The 15,579-nt window shown below is 45.1% G+C and overlaps 8 protein-coding genes and 1 non-coding gene across 9 annotated transcripts; 4 read left to right on the forward strand and 5 right to left on the reverse strand.

The window, feature by feature from the left end:
- Positions 1-1,702: 1,702 nt before the first annotated feature.
- Positions 1,703-3,303, reverse strand: BO87DRAFT_442339 (uncharacterized protein; the record flags this gene model as incomplete). Its single annotated transcript, XM_025628047.1, has 3 exons — positions 1,703-1,705; positions 1,856-2,425; positions 2,581-3,303. The coding sequence occupies 3 exons, from the start codon at positions 3,301-3,303 to the stop codon at positions 1,703-1,705; spliced, it is 1,296 nt and encodes a 431-aa protein (XP_025477117.1).
- A 948-nt stretch (positions 3,304-4,251) lies between these two features.
- BO87DRAFT_378939 (class I SAM-dependent methyltransferase) lies at positions 4,252-5,198 on the forward strand. The gene has a single exon (XM_025623908.1). It carries the CDS (start codon positions 4,278-4,280, stop codon positions 5,088-5,090), a length of 813 nt encoding a protein of 270 aa, XP_025477118.1. The 5' UTR covers positions 4,252-4,277; the 3' UTR covers positions 5,091-5,198.
- A 480-nt stretch (positions 5,199-5,678) lies between these two features.
- On the forward strand, positions 5,679-6,799 carry BO87DRAFT_408886 (aldo/keto reductase; the record flags this gene model as incomplete). The annotated part of the gene is made up of 3 exons (XM_025626201.1): positions 5,679-6,112; positions 6,171-6,707; positions 6,766-6,799. 3 exons carry the CDS (start codon positions 5,679-5,681, stop codon positions 6,797-6,799), a joined length of 1,005 nt encoding a protein of 334 aa, XP_025477119.1.
- Positions 6,800-7,017: 218 nt separating this feature from the next.
- BO87DRAFT_408887 (NmrA/HSCARG family protein) lies at positions 7,018-8,240 on the reverse strand (the record flags this gene model as incomplete). The annotated part of the gene is made up of 5 exons (XM_025626202.1): positions 7,018-7,098; positions 7,175-7,683; positions 7,760-7,811; positions 7,857-7,994; positions 8,058-8,240. 5 exons carry the CDS (start codon positions 8,238-8,240, stop codon positions 7,018-7,020), a joined length of 963 nt encoding a protein of 320 aa, XP_025477120.1.
- Positions 8,241-8,803: 563 nt separating this feature from the next.
- On the forward strand, positions 8,804-10,692 carry BO87DRAFT_378940 (C6 transcription factor). The gene has a single exon (XM_025623909.1). The coding sequence runs from the start codon at positions 9,039-9,041 to the stop codon at positions 10,398-10,400; it is 1,362 nt and encodes a 453-aa protein (XP_025477121.1). The 5' UTR covers positions 8,804-9,038; the 3' UTR covers positions 10,401-10,692.
- Positions 10,693-10,754: 62 nt separating this feature from the next.
- BO87DRAFT_t193 lies at positions 10,755-10,844 on the reverse strand. Its single transcript has one exon. It is a non-coding gene; the product is annotated as a tRNA-Asp (tRNA).
- Positions 10,845-11,825: 981 nt separating this feature from the next.
- BO87DRAFT_442343 (uncharacterized protein) lies at positions 11,826-12,691 on the forward strand (the record flags this gene model as incomplete). The annotated part of the gene is made up of 2 exons (XM_025628048.1): positions 11,826-12,171; positions 12,219-12,691. The coding sequence occupies 2 exons, from the start codon at positions 11,826-11,828 to the stop codon at positions 12,689-12,691; spliced, it is 819 nt and encodes a 272-aa protein (XP_025477122.1).
- Positions 12,692-12,969: 278 nt separating this feature from the next.
- BO87DRAFT_378941 (uncharacterized protein) lies at positions 12,970-13,732 on the reverse strand. The gene is made up of 3 exons (XM_025623910.1): positions 13,644-13,732; positions 13,505-13,585; positions 12,970-13,457 (listed from the first exon to the last, which is right to left on the reverse strand). The coding sequence occupies exons 1-3, from the start codon at positions 13,677-13,679 to the stop codon at positions 13,206-13,208; spliced, it is 369 nt and encodes a 122-aa protein (XP_025477123.1). The 5' UTR covers positions 13,680-13,732; the 3' UTR covers positions 12,970-13,205.
- A 754-nt stretch (positions 13,733-14,486) lies between these two features.
- Positions 14,487-15,467, reverse strand: BO87DRAFT_442347 (uncharacterized protein; the record flags this gene model as incomplete). Its single annotated transcript, XM_025628049.1, has 4 exons — positions 14,487-14,606; positions 14,666-14,922; positions 14,977-15,205; positions 15,267-15,467. The coding sequence occupies 4 exons, from the start codon at positions 15,465-15,467 to the stop codon at positions 14,487-14,489; spliced, it is 807 nt and encodes a 268-aa protein (XP_025477124.1).
- Between the last annotated feature and the right edge of the window lie 112 nt (positions 15,468-15,579).

The raw sequence follows: 15,579 nt of genomic DNA on the forward strand, positions 1-15,579 counted from the left end.
CATGTTCGTGAGCTTTAATTTCAACCCGGGACTAATTATATTAGGCAAGCGGTGTTAGTTAGGAGATTCACTGCTGGAAGGATTCAACCCCCTGCACCTCTCCACCATACTAACAAAATTACCGGGGTCAACCATAGTATATAAGAATAATTATAAAGATTCTGATAAAATAATTATAGTACTTATATCTATTTCTAAGAATCTAATTATATTAACATAGAATACCAGAATTAATTTCAATAAAATAATCATGTGAGATATAAAGAATATAATTAATAATAATAAGACTTTTCCTGTGCAGGATAATATTGCTGATTAGAGTGGATATTCTTAACCTGTATTTTAACCGTTTGGCTGGATACAGGTTAAAATATAGAGGTCAGGTATAGATATTATAGATTAATAAAAAAGCATGAGGTATTAATATTATGTAATTTATATATATAAGTTATCTATTTATATATATTACATAATATGATTACCTAATACATCCACATTACCGTATAATACGCAACGGTTAAAAAATCACTAAAAAAAAGGGGGCTAGAATAATTATTACTGTATTAAATACAGACCTTTTGTATTAGGTGGTATTAAAAATATAATCTATAAATATAACTTAAGAATATATTTAAATACAAATTCAAAACATCTGATTTCATTGACATGGTTTACCTAATACCAATTTCAAAAGATCAGTATTTAACCTGGACGGTTAAGAATATCTACTCTACTATTAACTACTCTAATCCTGGCAGTTAATTATATTAAAAAAATTAAAATTTATATAGATACTACTTATACTAATTACAAAGATAGTAAATTAATAGAAAAATATATTATTTTTTATACAGGCGGATCCATTACCTGATTATTAAATAAATAAAATATTATTATATTCTTCTTTATTATTACAGAATACTGTGTATATAATACTATTATTAAAGATATTCTATATATCAAGAAATTAGTATAAATATTTAATTTTAAAATATTAGATAATAATAAAATACTTCTATTCAGTAATACTTAGAGTGGATATTCTTAACCTATATTTTAACTATTTGGCTGGATACAGGTTAAAATATAGAGGTCAGGTATAGATATTATAGATTAATAAAAATATATAAGGTATTACCAATTTCAAAAGGTCAGTATTTAACCTGGACGGTTAAGAATATCCACTCTAGTAATACTGCTAATTTATTATAGATTCTTAATTATAATATATATATATAGTCCATTAAATAGTTAGATAACTGTTATCTATTTATAGTAGATTTAATTAAAAAAAATATTATATTAATCTAATATATTACAGGTACTAGTAATCCTGCAGATAGTCTTATTAAACTGCTGGATTAGAAAAAGTTCTATAACTTCTAGATTTTACTAGAAATAATTTTATTAGCTACCCCCCCTGCAGTATCCAGGAAATAATACTTAATATATAAAAGATTATTTATCTAGAAAATATCTATAATTTTATTTAATATCTTCTTGTATGCTTCTTCACCTAGGGGGCTATATTAAGATATTTATATAGATTAATTATATACTATACTCAGACTGTCTATAAAGTATCTTTTTATATTGCTTTATTTTGCTCTCCTAGATAGTTTAATTTAATTTACTCTTTTGTTTCCGTTCATTCGTTTTGTTATTGCTTTTGTTGCTGCTTCTGTAGAGCGCTCCTCAAGAATTACTATAAATTATATTAGTAACCTATAGATTAGCTTGCCAAGAACTACTGTACAGACAATTTGGCGTAGATATCAGCTGTTAACACCCCGAAATATTGGAGTAGTATTTTGAACTATCGAGGCCAAGTAAACGATCAATACCAATCACTTACATAAACACTGATTGTCACGATGTTCGTAAAATACACCGTCGAAACCTCAGTATACACATCGTCTGCGGGCTGCAAGATCGTTGGAGAGGCCATGACAGGAGTTACGGGACAGATTGTAGTGCCCACGGTGATGGTCTCGGTAGTGAGGAATGTAGCTTTATCCGTAGTAGGACAGTCGGTCACTTGATCTGGACAGGAAGTGACAGTGTGGACTTGGGTGGTAAGGATTGTGGAAGGGGTAGAGTGTCCTCCGGGTGAGGAAGCAGACTCCGGAAGGCTTCTGTTGTAGGTATGAATAGCGGGCTGCGGAGGGGTTAGACGGCTCGGTAGATTGGTGCTTTGGTTCGTGAATGAAGGCATATATGGTACCGATGTAGATGTCTGAGGAAGTTTGGTTGACTCCGGACTCGACGATGCGTGGATAGATGTGGTGGATGCTATGTATTGGCTTGATGATTGCAGGGATACCCAAGGCTTGAATGTAAATATAAAGCCAAGCTTGATGTGGTTGCAGGACGCGAGGTAGTAGACACCGCAAGTCTTGAACTCGGAGTAAATGTTAAAGTATCGCTGGATGAAGGCGAATGTGAGCTGCTGAGCTATATAGCGATGGAGGAACTTGCGGCAGCGGATGGCTGGTTCGGCATGGATGACTTTTCCGAGGTCGTGAAAGATGAATAGTCAACGATAGATGCAGACACAGAGGCCAACGATAACTGTATAACTGGTTTTGAGGTGGACGCCGACGAGGGAGTAGTGGTTCCCAGGGAGGTGACCCGAGTGCTGGAAATTGCGGGTATAGAACCGGATACTGCGACTGGAGATGTGGAAGTTGGCATAACTGACACAGAGCCAGTCTGAGTAGATAATATATCCGGTATAGTGACAGTTGGCGTGTATGTCACAACAGACACGATAGTAGATGTTTGCGTCAAAAGGCCCGTCGATATAGAAGTCTCGGTAACCGTGCAAGGATTGGTGGTGAAGCGCATCGCCGCCCTGTAAGAGGCAGCAGAAGTAGCAGTGAGCGAGCCAGTTAGGAGGTAGCAAGCACGGATCGCCGTATTGTGATTGATGCCGTTACACTCAGTACTTAATTGCCAGCATATCAGCTCGCATTCATATAATGATGCGTAGTTTGCCGAGGTGACAGTCGTCCCTCCCTCTAGAGATACGCCCGAACACCATTGTTGGAACCAGTTGCCGGCGAGAGACCAAGCACCGTTCAAGGTACGGAATGGGTCCGCATATGACTGGTTAGCACAGGTGGTAGTGGTGGTTGTTAGAGCTGAAAGACTGGTGATTGTGCTGGTCACTGTGTCGATATAGGTAAATGTCAAAGTCTCAACTGAGACCCTGGCTGCTGCTTCTGGCTGGACGGTCAGAGCCGCAGTCAATTGAGTCAGGGGTAGCAGAACAGTCAGAAATCTTGCTATTATTCTCCCCATGATTCCATTGGCTGAAATGATCAATAGAACGTAATGATGTGTGTTGGGAGAGAATAGACCGTGTTGCAGTGTGAAAGAATGACTGGAAGGAACGAACGACTACAGCCCCAATTGTCATCTTCCTTTGTGGGCACCCGTTCTTTTATAGCCATCATGATAGAGATATACGAGGTACTATTGGCGGGTACCTGGTCTTGGACTGGGCTAGCGGAAGAATTCCAGTTGCTAATATGATAAGTGGAACTGCAAAAGCAGGTTTGGATATAATAGCCGACGATAGCTTTTAGCGTCAAGAAGTGGCAGAAGCCAGAGTGTCAGCCTCAAGGTGGTAAATACATCAAAGCACTGAAAAAGCAGAAACCAAAGGTATCAGAAACATGATTCGAGAAAGATATGGGTCCCAATAGGTGGCACTGTCGCCGGATAATCAGCATATAGGGTTCAATTTCCATAGCATCTCCGGTATCGCTGCGGGCTAAGATGGTGATGGCACCAGTCCAGAACAGACTGTGACAATAATCACAGTACTCTAATAGGCCTAGTCTCTCAATAACCCGGTCAGAGCTTCATGTAAGCAGCAAACATAAGTGACTCCGAACTAGAAGCATATTCAAGCTCAAGCATAAAACATGACCCAAGTGGGTCGGTCACCAATGACCGGAGATGGTCATGCGGGAGCTGCGATGTCCGCCCGCAGCAATGATCAAAAGGATACCGCGATCATGCAATAAGAGTGATTCTCCGCCTAGACTTTACCATTCCCTGCATCTTACTTGATCCATATATTGGCTGGAGAATCCTTTTCCGAAATGCAACCATGCCGATCGCGTTGACCCCAAGTCAGCGAGCGACAGCTCCGCCGATATCGGCCCGTGGCTAGCCATCCACAGCAGCTATAAAGGAAGCAACGAATACATGCCACTTCATTTCTCATCAACAAATCTTCATTCATACTTCAGGGAAAAAAGAGCAAAATGTCTGAGACAGCAACATACACTCACGGCCATCATGCCTCCGTGCTCCGGTCCCACGGACAACGGACCGCCCTCAACTCCGCTCAATACCTCCTGCCACACCTCCAACCTCACATGAAGATCCTAGACATCGGCTGTGGTCCGGGCACCATCACTGTGGACTTGGCTACTTATGTCCCAAACGGCTACATTACGGGCCTGGAAATGGTCGACGATGTCTTACCAGGCGCCCGACAGCTCGCCGAATCGCGAGGAATCAACAACATCGAGTTCGTCACGGGTGACGCCAACAACCTGGCTTACGCCGATGAATCATTCGATGTGGTTGTCTGCCACCAAGTTCTACAGCACGTGGGAGATCCAGTGAACGTTTTGAAGGAGATGCGCCGTGTCTGCAAGACTGGTGGTATTGTCGCCGCGCGCGAGTCAGATTACTCGGTCTTCGGGTGGTACCCAGAACTCCCTGGACTGCGACGCTGGCTGGACCTGTATGATCGGGTGGCTCGAAAGAATGGAGGCGAGCCCAATGCAGGTCGGTACTTGCATGTCTGGGCACGTCAGGCTGGATTTGAGAAGTCGAAGGTCGATTGTACTGTGAGCGCGTGGTGCTTTACGAAGCCGGAAGAGGTTCAGTGGTGGAGTGGAACATGGCAAGAACGTGCGTTGAAGTCGGCCTTTGCTAAGGGAGCCCTAGATAATGGATTCGCGACGTTGGAGGAGCTCGAGAGTATATCTAATGTTTGGCGTCAGTGGGGGGAGGATGAGGATGCTTGGATATCCATTCCCAGTGCGCAGATTATCTGTCGTAAATAGAGATATCATGTCTTATCACTTATCAGTCGGCGGATAGAGTCGGTCTTATGGCCTTCAAACTCCGAGGCATTTCTTAGGAATAGATGTGGCTACTGTACACGTTATCCGCTCGAGACTTTGGTGTGCATATTGGCTTAGGTAATTTTTGAGTACCTAGGTGTTGATTCTTGTAATTTGATTTGTCTGCTCGTAGTACTGTGCCTCCAAGGCTTCCATCATAGATAACTACTAATTCAACATGATGCCGGATTGGCCATCTTCGTTCTTCGGCGATTCCTATTGGTCGGTTCGCATTTCCACACACGTGATTGGCTGACCAACCATTGCCCCATCTGTGCTTTAGTTATGCCTCAGAAATCCTGGATCTAGGTCTACAATAGGGACAGATGCTTGGAGGAAAACGAGAGATCCAGTCGCTGCTGAATTCTACGTCCCCCATAAACGACGTATAAATATCTGCTTTACATCCCCCCTCGTCTCTTCTTGTTTTCATCCCGTTTACTACCCCTCATCTATCCTTTAAATTGCCTATATCCAATTTTACTACTAGTAGTAAGTCTACTTTTACATCAACCAACCAGCGCAACGATGTCCACCCTCCGCAACCTAGGCCACAATGGCCCCCTGGTCAACGCCGTCGGCCTCGGTACCATGAGCATTGCCGGTGCCTACGGCCAACAAAACACCCGGGAAGAGAAGCTTGCCTTCCTAGACCACGCTCACTCCATTGGACAGCGATTCTGGGACACGGCTGACATCTACTTCGACAGCGAAGCCATTATCGGGGAGTGGTTCAAGCGGTCTGGCAAGCGTGGAGACATCTTTTTAGCAACAAAGTTTGGTCTTAGCTATGATGCCAGCATGCATCAAAGTATTCGATCTGACCCGGAGTATATCCGAATGGCATGTGAGAGGAGCCTGGAGAAGTTGGGTGTTGAGACTATTGACTTGTATTATTGTCATCGGGTGGACGGAGTGACTCCTATTGAGAAGACCGTGGAGGCTATGGTTCTGTTGAAGAGGTGAGCTATAACATTAAATGTGCTATGATACGTTGTTTACATGAGATGTCGGATACAGAGAAGGGAAGATTCGCTATCTAGGTCTTTCCGAAGTCTCCGCTGCTACTCTGCGTCGTGCACATGCTGTTCATCCCATTTCAGCACTACAGATCGAGTACAGTCCATTCTGCCTGGACATCGAGTCTCCCCAGTCTGACGTGCTTCGTACATGTCGCGAGCTGGGCATTGCTGTGGTGGCGTATAGCCCCATGGGTCGGGGGTTATTGACGGGCCAGTTCAAGTCGAGGAGTGACCTTGGAGAGCAGGACTTTCGATGCATGATCCCAAGGTATTCTGAAGGCATGGACAGAATTCTGAGTATAGTGGAGAGGTTCAAGGAGATTGGAGAGGCACATGGGTTTACGCCGTCGCAGGTTGCGCTGGCTTGGCTGCTTGCTCAAGGTCCGGAGGTTATTCCCATTCCAGGTACCCGGAGTGTTAAGTACCTAGAAGAGAACGCTGCAGCGGTCGATGTGAGATTGAGTGACGAAGAGGTTGCTGAGATTAGGGATCTGGTGCAGAAGGCCAACTTTGTGGGAGATCGTTATCCTGAAATGTAAGTTTCTTGGTGATTGAAAAGCTGCTGGCTGGTAACCTTGACTAACTGCGTCTAGTATGCCAATCTTTCCTGATACTCCGGAACTATGAACTATATCATCCTGACTGCGGAATATGGATTGGATAATATTTAGCAGATCCGTATTCAATATTTAATGTTTGCAATAATCGATATAGCTAGTCAAAGAACTCAATGTGTTGTTACCAAACTGTGGCGCAGATGCCCAAATAATCGGACTCCAATCCAGAAATAGAAGTTATTAGCTTCTCTTCCCCAAGAAAACCTGAGTTCCTTGTTTAACGACTAATCACTTTTGATTCTTCAACTGCGACAAAACCGCGCTGTTTCTCAGAGTATCTTTCAGTGTAGTCAAGGGTTCCAACAAAACCTATTACAATGTGCAACGGCAGTTAGTATGGTTCATAAGTACGAGCAAGCATAAGCAAATCTCATTATTGACTTGCCTTGTCGCATTCCTCGAATCCGGCCCCGCCGAAGTATCCATACTCCTGGATATACTGAGCGGCCTGAGATACACCCTCACAAACAACGTCGGGAAATCCCTTGGCGGCCATTCCGGCCTTGAAGGTCTCCTTATCCACCGGTTGGAAGCTTATATCTACACCCATACCCTTTGCGACCCCAACAATTTCTTCGAAAGCGTATGCTCTTCCGGCAACATTGAAGCTCTGACCGAGCGTCTTGCCAGGGTTCAGAAGAATACCCTTGACAAACTTACCCAGGTCAGCAGTAGGGTCAATAATGGGCACTTTGGTCTGGGCGCTTGTTGGTTCAGGGAACGCTAGCACGTATGAAGGGGGTGTTGTTGGAAGGGGTGTCAGTATCTCGAAGAAAAAGGTAGCATAGATGGCAAGAGTGATAATGGTGTGCGGGATCGAGAGTTGACGGATGTAGTCGTCAACAAGAGTTTTGCTGTCGAAATGCACCACGCCAGTGAGTTTATGATTGGTGACTATCCTTCATTAGCCACAAATCACAACGATACGAAAACGACACAATGGGGAAGTGAAGAGAAGAAAGTGACCTACTCCGTGAGATGCCAGGTAAGCTGCTCCAGATAAGATGCTTGACATCCAGCTCCTGTTGGTGTTAGCATATCTCCACAAATGTCCTTGTGTGTCCTACCTTAGCAATATCAGCCACGTTCATGCCTTGTCTAGTCTCGGCGGCAGCATCAAAAGTCTCCCAGAAGTTGGTGACCGCAAAGACAGCATAAGCATCTTTGAGAGCTAAGCGAAGAGAGTCTTTGTCTCCCAGGTCGGCCTATTGTCATCTTTATCAATGATCTTGCACTGCAAGTCCAGTCGGGTGGTGGGTGTGACTTACCTTCATTAACTCCGCACCCTGCTGAGCTAGAGTTTTGGCAGCCTGCTTGGAAGGGTCTCTGGTAATTGCCCGGATGTTGAATTGCTTTGACGCCATAGGATCGGCCAGGATTGCTCGAGCAACCGAGCCACCTTGAATTCCCGTGGCGCCAAACACGACGAGGAGCTTCTTGTCTTCGGACATATTGAGAAGCAGACGTCCTGTAATTTGAGATAGCAGAAAAGAAGTAAAAGAGGTGTAGATTTGTGGGACTGGTTATCAACAGTAATTGTACTCTATGAAATGCCAATGAGATGGTGCTTTTTGAGAGCCTGGAGACTGTTGCTCTACTCGGGACAGGAGCACATATTTATATTTGGCACCCTTATCCCCTACAGATGAGCTAAATCGTTCTGAATTTCTAATAATGATAAATGTTCTATGGAAAAGACCAGCATCCATCGTCCGAGAAAAAAAGACAGAGAGGGTTATATCACTAGCTGCACTGTGATTGGCTCTCTCGCAATACCTTCCAAAAGGGCTTAGCGCTGACAGAACATGTGATGGGAGTCTATCATCTGTCCTTCCAGTTGTTCTTCCTCGTCTTTCTTCTCAGTAATGCTTTGAGCATGAGTCATTTATTTGTTTACATCATAAAATTCATCTTTGTGCAGCAATTTCTATGTGATGTAGCCTTGCCATATGCCGTTGCATGAACGACATCGATCTTACTTACCCACGGCCGGTATCGGACCAGCCGATACTATCGGAATGGTCCGCCACGGGAGATTCTCGAGAGGCTGCCAGGTCTGTAGAAAGAGAAAGATCAAGGTACTGCTCATCAGACTCACTGTCTATTCATACTTTTATCATCAGATTCTCTTATACTTTACGTCAATGCTTATTGAGTGAAATCAACAGTGCGACCGGGCGCGACCGCATTGCAACCAATGCCTAAAGTCTGGGTGGAAATGTCCACAGTATGGTGATTCTATAGAGCGGATGTTTCTTTATCACAACCCAGGGAATCCAGATATAAACAATGGTCACAAAGCAACGACTTCCTCGCCATTTTCATGTATTACGGCAAGGATACAAAGTCCTGAACTGCCAGTAAATCTCGACCCACCAACTGCGAACATATTAGGCGGAAACATAGTCCAATCCACGGAATGTCGTGCAATCGGTTTCTTCATGTCGGCTCACACCTTCCATAACATCGGTCTCATCCGGGGCCATTTCGAGTATTTATCCATATTTAACGATGATGTCATGAATGAGCAACGAGTTTTTGCGAGCCTCCGTGCTGTTGCGCTAGCAGCTTATGCCACCAAGTTTCAAGATGTTGCTCTTCTCAAGAAAGCCAGACAGTATTACGTTGCAGCGCTTCGACATATCAATGCAGCCTTATTGTCCTGCCATGAAGCAGCAAAGAATGCTACCATTATCTCGATTTTGTTCCTAAACACCTTTGAGGCTCTGACTTGTGAGAGTGTGGACTTCCCCTATCAAAGAGAGACTCACTTAAAAGGTGTAGCGTCGATATTGGACATTCGAGGGGTGGGACTTGTGCAATCTCGTCCCGGGCTTCAATTGTTTCGTCAAACCCTCCTCTGCATTTCAGTGACATGCTTAATGCGCTCTTTTCGAATACCCATGGGATTGGTAAAGCTTCACCGCCACACTGCTGCTTACATGGATACTAGTGATCCTGCGTGGAATTTATCAGATATCATGATAGAACTGTCCTATTTCCGCGCAATGGTCAAGGACCGTACGCTCTGCGATCCTGAGAAAATAATTGCATCTGCCAAAGAAATAGACCGCAACCTCTGCTCGCTCGCTGATAACATGCCCGAAGACTGGCGATTCCAGTTCATGGAATTAGAGACTACATCTGAACTCGTCATGGGAATGCAGCTTCACGTGTATCCCGATGCATGGGTCGCAGGTGTGTGGAACAACATCCGTACATGTCGGTTACTTTTGCATGGTGAGATCAAGCAGCAATTGGAGAGTGTGCTGGACACTTCTCTATACGATGCTGTCCAGTATCAGCACTCAGTCATAATAATGCAGCAGCTCGTTTCAGACATTTGTGCTTCCGTGCCTCAATACTGTGGTTACCTACCAGTAAAATCTGGTAGTGTATCATATACGCAGACAGTCAGCAATGGGATCCCCGCTATCGCTGGTATCTACCTCCTATTCTGGCCTCTGCTATATGCCGGGCAGATGGCTATTTCGGAATATCAGCGAGATTGGATCATTGATCGCATGCGCTATATCGGCGAAACAACCGGTATTCAGCAAGCCTTTGTGTTTGAGGCTATACTAAAGCGGGGTGTGGACCCTTTTCAATAGACAAATGCCGAGAGCAGGGGTCTTGTCGGTTCTGATTGTGACGATCACAGTATCGTAAAAGATCATTCGGGAAGGCCATAGGTGTCTCGGGGAAATTGTATATGCTATTGCTGGATGGAATGGATATGAAATGTATAAACACGACAACGGTTCAGACGGATAGAACTGGGTAATCTTTTTAGAACCGCAAAGATAATGGCATCCAGGACTAGCACTAAGGATTATCGTTGCAGCCTACCCATCCGACATAATTCGGGCAGCAGCTGGAATGGAGTCCAATAATTGGTCGAAGCCTGACAATGTGGGCTGGTGATATATGTACGTAGCCGATAGATTGGAAAACAAAAAAGAAATCTCCCCGACTGGGAGTCGAACCCAGGTCTCCCGCGCTTGTTCCCGAAAGGGATTGACAAGCGGAAATCATGACCGTTAGACCATCGAGGATTGGATGAAGTACAATATGCTAATAAGTGTACTATATTGCAGGATGAAGCTGTTCTCAAATTCACCCTGAGAGTGACCGGTCGCATGCTCTGGGAGCGTACCATAACAATCCCCTTCATGCACGGGATACTGAATCTCTTTATTTTCTACTAACCGAACTTGATTTGACTCTGCCTATCAAATAGCTACTGGCTTCTAATGGGTCTACAAAGTTGCCAGATATTTTCGTGGTATGTCAACTTCCGTTGAGAAAATATATATGCCACCATCAACCAATTTATACCTTCCACCTACGTATGTTACCAGTAGAAATTATTCCATCAGTAGCCTCTACTGGTCCCAGTGTACCTTAAGGTTAATGACGTTGACCATCCACCCAAACAATGATAAGCAGTAGACTGTACGGTAATGGTCCATCTTAGCCTTGAAGGGAGCCGGAAACTATTTCAACATGGACCTAATGGTTCCATGCCTCATCCTCGCTACCAGAGCCATTCCTGCCTACCCCTTGCAGATACTAGGCTCGCGAACGGGGATCCATCTAAACCGCGGAAAATGAAACAGACAACTTCACGGTAGACTTGGGAAAAAATATCGAGCGAATATCACCGAGCCCCCCAGGCGATGCTGTTAGAAATTCTTAGATCACATTTTGAGGCCATGAGAATACTGCCCGTTCTGCGACCGTGTCGGAGCGTGAGAATCCATGCTAGCAGCGATCGATTTATAGCCAGATGAATACAGAAGCTCCTCAAAATGCCAATACAACTACAGCTCCAAGGGCGCTGATTATATGCGGTGTTCTATTGCTTATAGCGCTCGCCTTGTACGTTCTTCGAATTTACACGCGCTTTCATCGAGTATATAAGATCAGAGCCGAGGATATCATATTGTCGCTAGCAGTGGTAGGTTTTCCTCATTTTAAGCACCGAGAAGCAGTTCTGACGATCTAAATAGGCCTTGGAGATTGTAGCATACTTCATGATGGCCGCAGCAGCTTCCTATGGCCTTAGTCGTTACGACAAATTCGTTACACCGGGCAATAGAACCCAAGCCCTGCGCTTCGTCTTCACATACGAAATGACGGGTATATGGGCAGGAGCACTATTACGAGTTTCAATAGCAATGATACTTATATCACTACACCGAGCTAAGATATGGCACGCTATTTTGTGGTGTGCAGTATCTGTTCAGCTCGCAGCAGCGCTAGCTTCGACCATCTGTCTCTTTATCCAGTGCAGACCCTTACGTGCCATGTGGGACGTCGTCCCCGACGCAAGATGCTGGGCTCCGCCTCAACTACATATATATGGCTTTGCGTATACTGGTAAGTATCTAACATGCCATGAATTTTCAAAAAGGCACGAGATAAAGCTAATAGAACACCCTGGCTGGCAGGTATCGGCATCCTTACCGACGTCATATTCGTTATCATGCCATTACCCATAGTCTGGAGACTTCATCGACCTCTACGCGAGAGGCTCATCATCATCTTTCTGCTGTCTCTGATACTCTGTGCCACGGCTGCTGCCAGCGTAAAGCTCTACTATGTACGAGTCATTGTGCTCGAAGGAGAGCAGCTACGTTCGCTAGTGGCGCCAACGTTATGGAGCAGGATCGAAGAGATCGCCCTTATCGCCGCCGCTTGTGCGCCTTCGCTAAAGTCTTCGACGGAAGATGGCCTACGTCAGTGTTGGCATTGTTGTGCAAGACATCGTCAGCAAGAGCGACCGAGCAGTTGTGTATCTGAATCGGACCGTTCCAGTTTATACGCCTTTCTGGATCAGTATGCGTCTGCGTCACTGCGTGTGCCGGAGCGGGCGTACCGGAAACTTGAGGGAGTCTGAATCTTTGGTGCTATGGATCATAAAGTTGTGAAATTTGCGATGACCCTGGTGAGTGCCTGGATAATGGCGGGATTTTGCTGGTTTCCCTCAGATTCACAGGACCCGGGAGTGGGGGATTGGAGAGTTGAACCAAATATCTGCAGTGTGTTGCTTATGGGTTGTAATACTATCCTCACTGATTGATCTTTTATTCTTTGAGGAGGAAGTCGACAAACCTACCAGGACACTCGGTAATCGAAACTGTGTATGGTATGATACATAACCGATGCGTTGAATTAATTCGAGATACGTACATATCTAAGGACAGTTCAATCTGGAAACAGGATATAAACCAACCAAAGACATTATCTATCAATATAACATATCAAGTATTCTGGGGAGGAACTGACCCGGATATCAAACGCGTCAAGAGGAACCAGTGTGTTCCCCCGTATAGTATGCAATGAAGCTCATCAACCCAGTCCTTAACCATCGCGAGGTATCCTACAAGTTCAGGCTTTTCTGCCCTCGGGGCCTATAGATCCTGATCACTGAAGCTCGGGTTCCTGGAAAGAGGACTCCTTGGAACTTGTGTAATGGCACTCTTGTCCTCAAAAATACCATCATTAGCCTCCTTAGCAGCATTGCCAGTGCCTGGTACCGGTGCGAAGGGGTGCGAAATGCTCTCACGGACAGGGTGAGCCGTGCCGGTTTGGATATCGCCGTTGTCGGTCACTCGGTGAGCTGCGGAGAGGGCATAATCTCCTGAATCGAAATAGGTCCGTTTCTGATAACTTTCAGCTATGATGAAGAGTTATCATGGTGTTATAATACCTTAGGCTGCTGTCCGAGACTGCCCCCACAAGGCAATCTTCCGTAGGTGGTGAGGATACGCTTGTCGCGCTCGGAAAGCGGCTTTGCAGTACCATGAGCATATGTTATTCAAACCAATAGATGGAAGCGCCAGATTTACCCGATCATGCACTTCTTTGTCACCTTTGTGGTCCATCCAGTGCAGAGATTGTAAGGTGTCATAGAAGCATATGGTGCAAGCACGAGGTCCTCGGGCGAGATGTAAGTCCCTAATGTTTTAGCTAAGGTTCCCATCATCTGTTGGTCTATGCATGACGTATCGGCATGTGACGAAGTTCCAAAATGGTGCTGTTCCATGCGTGAAGCCGCTTTGGTTATCGGCTGTCAGCTTTCGTTCCATGGAACCAACCATCCCCAACGGATAAGTTGCACGAGGGCTAAGCCATGTTCTTGGTTAGATGTGCTGTGGGGCCTGGTCAGGGACCGATTGGGTAACCTATTATGAGTATGCGGAGATATTGGACTGTCAGCTGACAGCCAAATGACGTCCAATCAGCCGTTCGGTACCACTAGGCTAAGCATGTTGGCGAGCAGATAAGCAAAGTAAGATCTAAGAATTACAAGAATCAAGCCTAATAGCATCTTAAATGCCTGCTGCGTGGCTGCCTAACTCAGCCACCGATCCAATTAATAGGGCATGTGCCTATATGTAACGCGTCCAGCCCACCACCATCAATCTCGAATAACTTCCTCTGAAGAACACACGTTAACGAAGTAATACATTTGGCGATTAGACGCCCAAGAGTTAGATAATACCCATATAAGGTATAGCTTTCTCCTTATGTCCAGCGGTGTATGTGGTTTTGATGTTACTTGTCCGGGTCGGGAGAGGGTTTACTTTTTGTCATTTATATGTTTTTTGCTTTGCTCTCTGCTTGCTTGCTTTTTGGTATGTGTCTCATGTTCTTTGTCATTGTGTAATTGCTTGTTCGCTGTTGCCCCTTTAAATAGCTACTGAATTTGGTTCTCGATGAGCATTAAATTTGGCAAGTTGCGTATTGAGGATATCTACAAACCAGGCCTGCGGACACTCCTTGGGTCCCTGGATCCATATTTCCGATACCTACTCGCATAAACATCTGGTGAATACTTCCAGCCTAGGCGTCTCTGTTTATTTCTGACCGCATCCAGCCAGATCTCTCTCCGCGAGACAGGAGTTGGGTCAACGAAGATGAACATTTCATCCACCCCATCATCCCGGAAAGCCTGGGCGCGATCTTCCAGCCACTGTATATCAGTATGGCCTTCCAGGTCGAGTGTTTTGTGGCCCCACTCCTCCGAGAGGTCCATTCCATCTATCAACTCCTCTAGATCTAACAGGCTTTTGGAATCAATCGCACTTTGCACGTACACTGAGAGCTTGGGGTACGGCAGGCCACCTGGGGCGGTTAGAAGATTTCCTAATATGCAGAGCTTTATACACTGTAGCATACCTAGACTCCACTCGATATTCTCTGGCTTAACTGTGAGGTGGCAGTAATTCCCCGGAACTAGGAGCCAGAAAGACGCCCATCCAATTGCCTTGAACCTGGGGTACTTGTGGTTCAGCAAATTTGGCGACCTAAGCGGACTTGGACCACATGGCTGGAGGATATGGCTGTTAGAGCTGAATAATTCAACCGCACGTTGAAATTGCTCATCCGGTATGCATAATACTAGGTCCTGGGCTTATGGTTAGATGGCATTCCCTCAGGCGCTCACACGATAGAGGGTCTTCACGTACGCGTGGTACACGCGTAGTTCCATAATAAATCAGTGCTTGTACTTGAACAAAGCAACATTGTATCCCAGCATCGGTCAAGATGGATAGCATCTTTAATACTTCTTCGTGAGGCTGTAGCCCCTCGTTTATTTCTCCGACTGCGAGTGGATCAAGCGCTGAAGAGATGAACACTTTCTCGGCATTCGCTTTGGGATGGTCCATATTTCCGACTTGAGAATTTAGATATGGATTAAGTGTCTAATAGTGTTATTATTGTTGAAAGGTCCCCTCGAGAGCTGGAAGAACGATGAGATGCCTGCCAGGTTTAGTTAGG

The sequence above is a fragment of the Aspergillus neoniger genome (genome assembly GCF_003184625.1).
Source record: "Aspergillus neoniger CBS 115656 unplaced genomic scaffold BO87scaffold_28, whole genome shotgun sequence".
NCBI lineage: Eukaryota > Fungi > Ascomycota > Eurotiomycetes > Eurotiales > Aspergillaceae > Aspergillus > Aspergillus neoniger.

Bases quoted from the DNA above. Each gene is read 5' to 3' on its own strand.
- BO87DRAFT_378939 (XM_025623908.1), top strand. From the start codon at position 4,278: ATGTCTGAGACAGCAACATACACTCACGGCCATCATGCCTCCGTGCTC.
- BO87DRAFT_378940 (XM_025623909.1), top strand. From the start codon at position 9,039: ATGTTTCTTTATCACAACCCAGGGAATCCAGATATAAACAATGGTCAC.
- BO87DRAFT_378941 (XM_025623910.1), bottom strand. From the start codon at position 13,679: ATGGACCACAAAGGTGACAAAGAAGTGCATGATCGG. The intron at 13,586-13,643 runs GTAAATCTGGCG...GGTACTGCAAAG, and splicing joins ACAAAGAAGTGCATGATCGG to CCGCTTTCCGAGCGCGACAA. The intron at 13,458-13,504 runs GTATTATAACAC...GAAAGTTATCAG, and splicing joins GTCTCGGACAGCAGCCTAAG to AAACGGACCTATTTCGATTC.